This window comes from Fukomys damarensis, unplaced genomic scaffold (genome assembly GCF_012274545.1).
Source record: "Fukomys damarensis isolate Sample0158 unplaced genomic scaffold, DMR_v1.0_HiC HiC_scaffold_29, whole genome shotgun sequence".
Taxonomy (NCBI): domain Eukaryota; kingdom Metazoa; phylum Chordata; class Mammalia; order Rodentia; family Bathyergidae; genus Fukomys; species Fukomys damarensis.
The window spans coordinates 25,948,446-25,958,445 of NW_022900941.1; the positions used below are offsets into that span (position 1 = coordinate 25,948,446).

The 10,000-nt window shown below is 34.0% G+C and overlaps 1 protein-coding gene across 4 annotated transcripts in view; it reads right to left on the reverse strand.

The window, feature by feature from the left end:
- Zeb2 (zinc finger E-box binding homeobox 2) overlaps positions 1 to 10,000 on the reverse strand; it is a 125,493-nt gene that overhangs the window by 26,783 nt on the left and 88,710 nt on the right. For 3 of the 4 annotated variants that reach the window (XM_033757258.1, XM_010620955.2, XM_033757259.1), the window contains exon 4: positions 5,671 to 5,742. The exons of the other annotated variant lie outside the window; for it this stretch is intronic. In XM_033757258.1, the coding sequence (XP_033613149.1) occupies positions 5,671 to 5,742 (72 nt within the window). The remainder of the gene's footprint in view (positions 1 to 5,670; positions 5,743 to 10,000) is intronic. 4 annotated transcript variants of the gene reach the window in all.

A 10,000-nucleotide genomic window follows, 5' to 3' on the forward strand; every position in this document is an offset into this window, starting at 1 on the left:
ATTCTGGCCCTGGATTCAGTCCTCAGGATAGGAAAAATATTTGTACATAATGAGTGTGGTATCATAGTGGTTGTTAACCAGGGACAAGTGTTTCAGCATTTGTTTACTGGTTGTTATTCAGAGTAACCAGTTATCAACTAAGAGAATCTTTGACAGTTTTCATCATCATTATACACAAACATTACAAATATTGCTAAATTTCCTCTTCTATAATTTAGGATAGTAAAGAGGAGATGCGACAAAAGACTCATTAGAGAGATGCAGGTGGTTATTAGTAGCCTTTATAACTCCTTCTTAACTTTTATAGTTTAATTTCACATTCAGCACCAGAACAGTGAAAAGAATCTGTACAACTTGTCTGTGTAGTTTTCTAGAACTTAATTGGCAAAGTCAAAGGAACTTAATTGGCAAAAGCTCTCAAAATTGGTGAGTCTTTTATTATAAATCTGTTAAATATTGTATTTTTGTTTCCCAGAGAAGTTAAGTGAAGAACCATTAACACCCAGTGTGAAGGGGGGACACAGTTTACAATGCATTCATTTCTTGATGAATAACAGTAGTTTGTCTTACATGAAGATGCAAACAAACCAGCAAAAGAAAAGCAATAGGGTAAGCAGTGAAACTAATTAGACACTGTACTAGGTACTTTTAAAATAACATAACATTCAGTACCTGCAATGAGGCCTTGGACATACAGAATCATATTTCCACTTTACTGTTACAGAAATGAAGGCTTATCCATTACTGTATGAACTCAAGTTCATGCTATAAATAATTGGTAGAGATAAAATTCAAATGCAAACTACCTGATTCTAGAATCTGGAGCTTTCTAAAACGATTGTCTCTCATATGTAAAATAGTTTATACATTACTAATAGAATGTTAGAGGCATGTTTAATGACTATTCTTAGAGTTTATATAGTTGGTTATTGAATAAGAATTTTCTTGTGTTGTATAAGATTAAGAACTGAGATTTAAATTGGTGCTGCCCAATTTTAGCATTTAAGGTGCACCTCTTGCCCCTAGCAAAGGAGGCAAAGATGCAGGTGGTTATTAATAGCCTCTTATAAGTACAGTACTAGCCTGTCAGAATAAATATAAACTTCTCACATCCAATGAGGAAAACATCAGGGGCCCATTTGGGTTTTGAGATGCACGTGGAACTGCATTAATGCTGATGATCACATGCACCTAAGACAGAGCCTTGTTACTCTGTTGTGTAGGCAAATGCATGTTTGTAATGCTCCTAAGTTTTTCCATTTCTCTAATCTTCTTATAAAACGGGATTTTCCACACACTCTTGAAAATTTTACCCAGTAATTTCATTCTGAATTTGAATTCTATTAATATCTGTACAACACTGGGTTCTTTGTAAAATGATGTTCTTTATACTTTAGAACACTATTATTTTCTTTCTTTAAAAAACGGTGAAATTACGAAATGAAGGAAGTCTAATATAAATCAGTGGTTTCAATGCTTTACATTGTCATAAATCAATTTTGCTGCACTATCAATCTAACTTTGTTGTAAGAAGAAAATATTGATGCACTGGGCTGTTTTTCTTTGCCTTTAACAATTTGATTCCAGGAACTTAAATCATGGTTTCACTCTAAAGATACTAACTCAATACCCACTGCAGATAATGTTTTCACCTATTGTAGCTTTTTAAAAAGTTAATGTCCACTTATTTCCCACCAAATATTTGCTCATTCGTGCTTTCACAAGTCAGGAAGTCTACCATGTGTACTCACTGCTGTATTTGGCACTCTGAGTCAAACTAAATAGTCTTTTTTTAAAGCCAGTGTTTCTGGTCAATGTATATGTTATCTACTTAATAACCTCAACAAAGCTAAGAAGGAAATAGTATAAAAATTTATCATCCCTGTTCAGCTGAAGAAACCTCTTCATGAAATTAAGTAGGTAAAATAGGTAGAAACAACATAAAGCAGAATACATGCAAATATTTATAGTATGCAAATTAGGACTGTGGGATTTCAGAGAAGGAAGAGAGATTGATGTGGCTGGATTTCCTTAAAGATGACCACATAAGGAAATGTGAGCTAGTTCTTAATGTAGAAAGATGGGAAATATTTGGATGAGTAGAGGGAAGGAGGTTAGGGTCTGAAGAAATAGCACGGGCAGAGATTCAATGGTTTGTATTGATGTGATTCTTTTGATATTGTCAAGGAATTGAGTGAGATTAAAACTGAGCATGGCTGGTAAGAATTAAATAGCATTGAACGAGAGGCTTGGGAATATTAGTTTATTTCCTATAGGTCCTAAGCGTACTTAAGGACTGTAAGAAGGGAAGTGGACACCAACAAAAGGGTTGCAGGAAGGATGTGGACTGACTACACAATTGATGATGGGAAGGCTCAAGAACAGTCAAACCTAAGGCTTTCTAGCTTGGGAGACTGGAATAAAGAGTGTCAGACCAGGTGTCCAAAATATTCCAAACTAAAAATATGTAAAGGAAGTCCAAATGCTGTTTGTCTCTTATTCCCGTTTTGACTCAGCTATCCTAGGAACTATGGTATTAGAGTGATCAAAACCTTATAGGTTCATTGGAGGAAGACATGATTCCACCTTGGGATGGCCAAAGAAAGCCAGACAGTAGCTGGATATTGGTGAGAAAGACCTAACAGCAAAGAACAAGATGGCCCATTAAAAAGTAATTTTTACCAGAAAAGATGTATTACTTAAATCCCACTTGTATTTATCATTCAAACAAATGCAAGGGACAAGAAGCAGTAAGCTTACGGCTGAAAAGAGATATGTATTCTCTAAAAAGTGGGGTAATAAATTAAGGGTCACCAATGAATTCCTAATTACCAAGTCTATCGTATTCACTTAGTTTTCTTTCAAGTTATTTGAAGCTATTAATTGAATTGACCATTTTTACTTTTGTGGAGTTCTTTTTGCTTCTAAACATTTACATTTTCCCTCTCTTCTCACAATCCTTTTATCTTTGAATGAATTTGATATTTCTACCATTCATCAGGAGTCCTGGGCTCAAATATTTGTTTGAATAAATATCCTTTGAGTCTTAACATTTCATAGCCCTATGATGTTAAATACTATCTGAATATATGTGTATGACTCTCAAATTTCTATCTTATGTTCTTACTTAGGGGGGTTTAATTCCTCAAGATTCACAAAACTTTTCTATGAAATTCATTATGTCTCAAAGGCAGTTCAAGGCCTTTTTAAAATTGAATTTTTCTATGTATCTAGAAATACCAATAATCATTATATTTTAAACATGTAAATGTGTAAGGTTGTAGCTACTTTACCTCCATCATCCAGACTCTGTTAAGTAGTCACATTGCTAATTTCTCCTCTGTCACCACCCAGGACAAGATTCTTATCACTTCCCATCTGAGTAGCTATAAAGACTTCCAGTTGCTTTCTAGAGCCTAGCTTTTCCCACAGACATCAGAGTAGAAGAATATGATTAAAAAAATTGTTTTTTGCTTTTTCAGGTGTTTTATATTCTTCAACACCTGACTTTATCTTAAATATCCAGCTTTATTTCCCCATAAGTTTCCTTTAGGACTTCTTGATTTAATCAAATCTTTTCACTATCTTCTGAGTAGATACCTTCTTCCCCTTGTTGGTTCATGTATCCCTTTCTGCTGGACTTCCCCATTCCTTCTTAACTATTGAAAATGTACCAGGTTCAAATTCTACCACCTTTATAAACCTCACAGGAATACCTACCCAACAAGAGCTTTCTCATTTCTGAAGTTCAAATGATTGTTATTCCTACAATTTTTTGCATATTTATCACATGTTTTCATAACTTTTTCATGTGTATTGGGCTCATCTAAATTAAATAAAAACCATGTCTTAATCTTCCTGGTCCACCTATCCCCACGTATGCACCCAAGAGCAAATATATTGGAGACACTCACCAAATACTTATTGATTTATTTATTGACTAACCACACATGGAAGAGTATTTGGAGAAAAAGAGATGTTAAAGCCTGAAGAAAAGATGTTCAAGATTGATTTTAAACCTTTGGATAGAAACAATTTTTATTAACCTTACTATAGACTTTATGTATATAAAATAGCTAGTAAATGCTCATTTTGTGGAATAAATCCTCTTTTGTGACATTTAAATGCCTATTATGGTAGTAAAAATCAGTTTTTATTTACGCTAGAAGCTTAGCTGAAATTTTACATTTTTATTTAAAAGAAACACAAGATCATTTCTAACTTCATGAGTTAGGACGTTAGAGAAATTATTTAATTCACAGTATCTTTTTATTACTATATTTTATACAAATTATTTGATCTTATTTTCATTTTCACATGGTGAGAGTACCCCAAGTGACACAGAATATTTAAACTAGAAGTATTCCTAGCAAGCAACTGGCTCAATGTATTCATGTGAAAAGTGTGGAAACTGAGTTCCGAAGAGGGTGAACGACTTGTCCAAGGTCATGATCCAGTTATTGCCACATCTACAGTTAGAAGTTAATTATAATTCTATACTTCTTATATGAGGACATAATGTATGGTTTCATTTTGTACCTTAAATTAATATTATTCAAATGAATAAAAAATAACAATAGTTTTTCATTCTTTCTCTTATATCCAAGAATGTGAATTAATGCCTTTTAAGTTATTAATGAGGGCATTTAAATAGAAGCACAGCGTGAGCAGTTTATTATGATGTGTATCAACATAAGGGAAATATGAATATCATCTTAATTATTTACATTTCTGAAACTTCATAAAACAGCCAGCTTGTTTTTATTGGTGAGTAGAGTGGAAATACTTATTTGAATTTTTTTTTGTTTTCACTTTAAAAGATAATTTTATACTGGGCACTATGCTGATATTTGTAATAATGTGGAGGACTGCTTGAAACACTGAAAATAATTAGTCTCATCCAGACAAAGAGAAAAACATAGTGAGTCAGTGTAAATTTCTGTGGGGGACATGGGGATGTGAGAGAAGTTGCCATTTAATTTTGGGGGAAGATGGAATGTGACAATCGTCCTTAACCTCTATTCTGTAGCAGTGGTAGAGTAAAACAAACATTGCTTAATGCTTTCCCACTGTAATTTTTTTTTCATTTTATTAAAAATAAATAAAAGCATCAACTTCTCCTAAAACATTTACCCAGAAAATATTGCTGAGAGGAGCTAACAGATGCAGAGAACTAAAACTGAAGAAAGAATTAAAAATAATGTAGATGATTAATTTTTGCATGGAATGTTCATGGAAATTCGGTTTTCTGAAAAAAACGTTTTACAATCTACAGTGCAACACATCATTTGAATGTTCAATGACTGAAGTCAGGTGAGGGCTGGAAGAGGCATACCAAATCCTAATCTAAAGACTGTTCTTGTAGTCTTTTAAAGTAAAAATTACTACTAGAAATCCAATAAGTTCATGCTATAAAAAGATACACTTATGCAGTTCAACATTCTTGAGCTTCAGAGGCAAAATTAGGCTATAAGAATGAAAGACATATTTGCTTATTAAGTACCAAAATGTAGAAAATTTGGATTTGGAGCAAAACTAGAGACATGTGATGTCTGACGTACTTGTTAAGTCATGGAGATATAAAAACACGGGTCAGTGTTTCTTTCCCTCATTCAATAAATCCATATGACACAGGACAGACCCGGTCTTAGTATGGTAAAGATATCTTACCTGTACCATTGTTAACTGTGGTCTGGATGGCGGCTTCCGGCCCCATAGTGACATAGTCTCCCTTCATTTCTTCTGTGGGGGAAAATTATCTTTAGCATTTGAAAATTGTAGAAAGGCTTACTATACTAAGCATGCCAAGCACAGGAACAAGAAAGATTCTTTTAAGGAAACAGAGAAAAGGCTTGTTGTAAACCTCTAAACAATAGCTTTGTTCAGGCAATTGAATGAATCCAATAGTGCTAGCTGCACAAGAACTTATTTACTTTAAGCATTACTGCAAGCTGTGAAAAACAGAGGTGCTTATTTGGAGCAAATGAAGGGCTTTTCTTCTGGTGGCAGTTCTAGTGACAAACAGGGGCAAGATATTATTTTTTCAATAAGAGTCCAAAGCAACTAAGTATTTGTACTTATGAAGAGGCACGCTAGCTACTATACCTCTGGTAACTCTGGGTGCTTAGTGACAAGTCAGAGTCTCTCATTTTATTTTCATTCTTTTCTTTCTCCTTGGGATAACTATAATGGTGCTAATCTAGGTAAACACATGGTTTTTAAGCCCTAATTCCACATATCAAAACTTAGAATGCCTAACTTATAGAACCAACATTCCAGAAATATCAAAAATACATGTTTAACTGTTTCATATAAAAGTCTAAAGCACAGCTTTTTTATTCCTTTTCCAACCTCTCATGAATACCTTTTGTTTCTTTGCATTTTTGCCTCCACAATCATAGTCACTTTCCAAGGAAAAATATATAGATACAACAGCTCAATGTTCTGATAAAGATGAAAATATCTAACACTGAAGCTGAAGATTCATAAAAAATTAAAAGCCACTTTAAAATTTGTAATATTTTCAAACAAGAGAGAGAGAGCTTGAAAAATAGAGAACTTGAAATTCCCTGCCCACTAAATTATAGTGTGAAGGAAAAGCAGGACAACTGCCCACTAAAAATCTTTTAAGTGAATTAAACAAGACCTTTTAAAAAGGGAAGTTTTACAATGACAACACTAAAAAGAACTAAACATGACCCAGGATGACTATCTCTCTTTGATAATGATTTTATTTCAAATAAGTAAAGCTATAAACAGGACTCTGTAAATCCACAAATTAGTCCTGTTGTTCTTTTCTTATCACATCCTGGACTTCTTTGATAGAAGATTCTAGAAAACATTACAGCTAAATTAAAACATATTTTACAAGCAGCGTCTTTCACTATGTCTGTCTGTGGGACCAGAGCTGAGATACCATGGTCCTCTTAAGGTAGAACTGAAAAGTATATATAGATATTAATTTCATGCCACTACTGAAACAGATGATTTGAATGATACTTATTTAGAGTGTACAACCATTTAAAATTCATCCCTGACCCTGGACTTCTTTATTTAGGGAATATTTTCACAGGGGCATTTTGCATAAAATATTCAAAACTTCAATGTATAGTAATAGTACATTGTCGATTGTAATAATTGATTGTTTGAAAGGCTCCCTCATTTGACATTTTTATCAGTCTCTGAAAGAAATTGAATTAAGGTATTTCTGAGAAGTTCACTACTAGATATAAATATAGCTTTTGTGTCTTTCTTCCTTGCTCTTCTCATGTGATTTCTGGTAGCCAAGAGTCACAAGAATCATAAGTTTTCCATCTGAGAGCACATCAAGCCACTGAGGGGAAAACAGTTAACAGCACTTTTTTTTTTTTGCATAATAGTGGTAATGTTCAAGATTTCTGCTGCACTTCCTTCCTCATCGTCATTTTCTTATGAAAAAGTAAAGAGAAGTTACTGTAGGTGGTTGCTTCCCAAATTAATAAATGCTGGGTGCAAAAGTGTGTAGTCGGCATTTTGTGGACATTGCGTGCTGCAGCATTATTTAGCTATAACCCCTTTTTATTTTTTACTAAAGATTGTGCAACTGAAATCTTTCAGGGACATCAGATTCGATAGTATCACTTTTACCTACAATGTGTTTTGCTCCAATTTGCTTAGCTTCAACCTTTCTCTTCGGGGAACATCAAGCTCAACTTATTAAAATGAAACACTAAGCATTTTCAGGTATGTATTTTAAATATTACACACAAGCCTATTTAAATAGGTTTTGAGTGAATTCATATTCAGGAGGACGTAATGATGCATAGTTTACGAGTTGCTCCTATGAGTTAATGGCAATTCTGGCTGTCCTTCTGCCTCGTGTCTAACCTTAAACATTTTCTAAGGCACCTCTGACTCAGCATTCTGTGTCTAAAACCACATAGTGTATTTATTTTTGAAACACTTGTAGAAGTTTGCATTTTCCAGTCACCCTTGGGATGAAGGTTTGTAAAAGTAAAGAACATTTTCTTCCGTGAGATGAAGAATCACTGAATAAGCAAAAAGAAGCCAAGATGCAGGTGATTTATTTAAGTCTGTGTCAATGATAATGATGTCATGGTTTCCAGCACACTGTGTCCACCCCATTGTGGGACGAAAGAATGTCAAGGACAATTCCAAACACAAAACTTTGATTGTGCTGGAACCGGAAAGGCACAGTAAGGACTCCACGGCCCTCTTCAGTTCCAGACCTGCATCCTGCAGACAAACTACTGAAAGCATGGAGAAAGAGCAAAGGAGAGGGCTTATCTCAGAGTAAAGCTATGTGCTGAGGTAGATTGTAGACAGCCAGGCACCGGGGATAAAACACTACTAAATAAAACAGCACCAGAATTAGAATTATTGTCTATACGGTATGTTTTGAACAATAAATAAGAAAAATATTTTATCAGAAGAAAAATGTGTTATCTGAGAGTCAGGATAAACAATGAGTAGCTTTTTAAGACCAATTTCTTTTCATTAGACATCAAGGCACCACATCAGAGCACTTTTAGAACAATAATAAAAAAGAACAATAAATCATTACTAATCATTAGAACTAGACAGGTAATAGCCGGGTAACTTTCTTGGTTGAAATAGCCAAATGAGATTAGGGATTTACATTTTATTTAATTATTGTGACTCCAGAATGCTAGTTTATTTACCATAAAGGTAAGAGCAAAGAATGGCCTGTTCATTTGTATCACAGGCACCATTAACTACAGGTGATAACAGGGTCTGCAATGCATTCGTATGAATTATTGTGTATTAAAATGTTTAGAATTATGACCCATGACCAACACAGAAAGCTGCCATGATCACAAACTACCGCAGCTCGACATTGCTGCTTTGGCTATTTTCAACTATTGATCTTAATTTTTAAAAATTAAACTTTTTAAAAAAGTTTGGGGCTGTACATTTGTTATATCGTTATTAATTATTCCTTTAAGGGTGAAAATTCTAGTAATTGGTCCTTACCCTTGATTTCTAGATATTAAAATTTAAAGCATCAGAACATTCATTCTTATAGCCCTGCATATCTAGTTCATTAACAAATATGAATAGCTAACACCAGCTCATTTAAATAGTATGTCTTACATGAGTTCTCGCCACACTCTGTTTCTGTCACACTGCTCCCAAGAATCATTGGCTCTTATTATACATGTAAATGGCTATCATAAAAATAAAAATTTCATTTAAGATTGTTAATGACTTCTGCAGCAGTCAGACTTCCTTTAATGATCATCCTCTGCCCCTAATTAAACGTATTTATCTTTCAAGCATCTTTGGCTGAGTTCTCCCTCATAGTTGAAAATCTAAAACCTTAAGTCTTAATGGATATAACGATAAATGTTTATGTGTGGGATTGCTGAGATTCGAGAAACCTTCACCGAAAGCAAAATTGGAAACAGAAAGAGTACAAAACTTGGCACAGTATCTTAGGAAAACGAAAAACAAATACACTACACTCAAACTGCCATCGGTCTTTTTTCTGTTTCTTTTTTTATGTTTAATTTTCTTTAGCAGTGGAAGTGCTTTTATTATCCTCCTTCCACTATACCAAACAATTACTCTCTTATGTTCAATGTTTGGAAGTCTGAGACATCATAGTAACATATAGATAGACTCCTTCCTACCCAGTTTGCCTACTTACGAAAATGCTGCTTTTATTTATGCTGTCATGCAAAAGAAGGAGGGATAAATAATGATAGCCATCACTGGTACCCGGAAGTAGAATTAAGGAGGTACAAATCTATATTAAAGCAGACTTTGAAAAAATTATTACAAGCCACATTACCAGATGGGCAGAGAGAGTTTGTGAGAGTAAGATTCCTTATATTTTGCTAAGGATTTTGCTAGTGATGACCCGCGATAACTGAATTTTAGGCTAAGGCATTTCCATTTGCACAGTGGAATCTAAGTTTTATTTTGAATATAATTTATCTTATTTTCATTATAGTTGGCCTTGAACTATATTTACTTC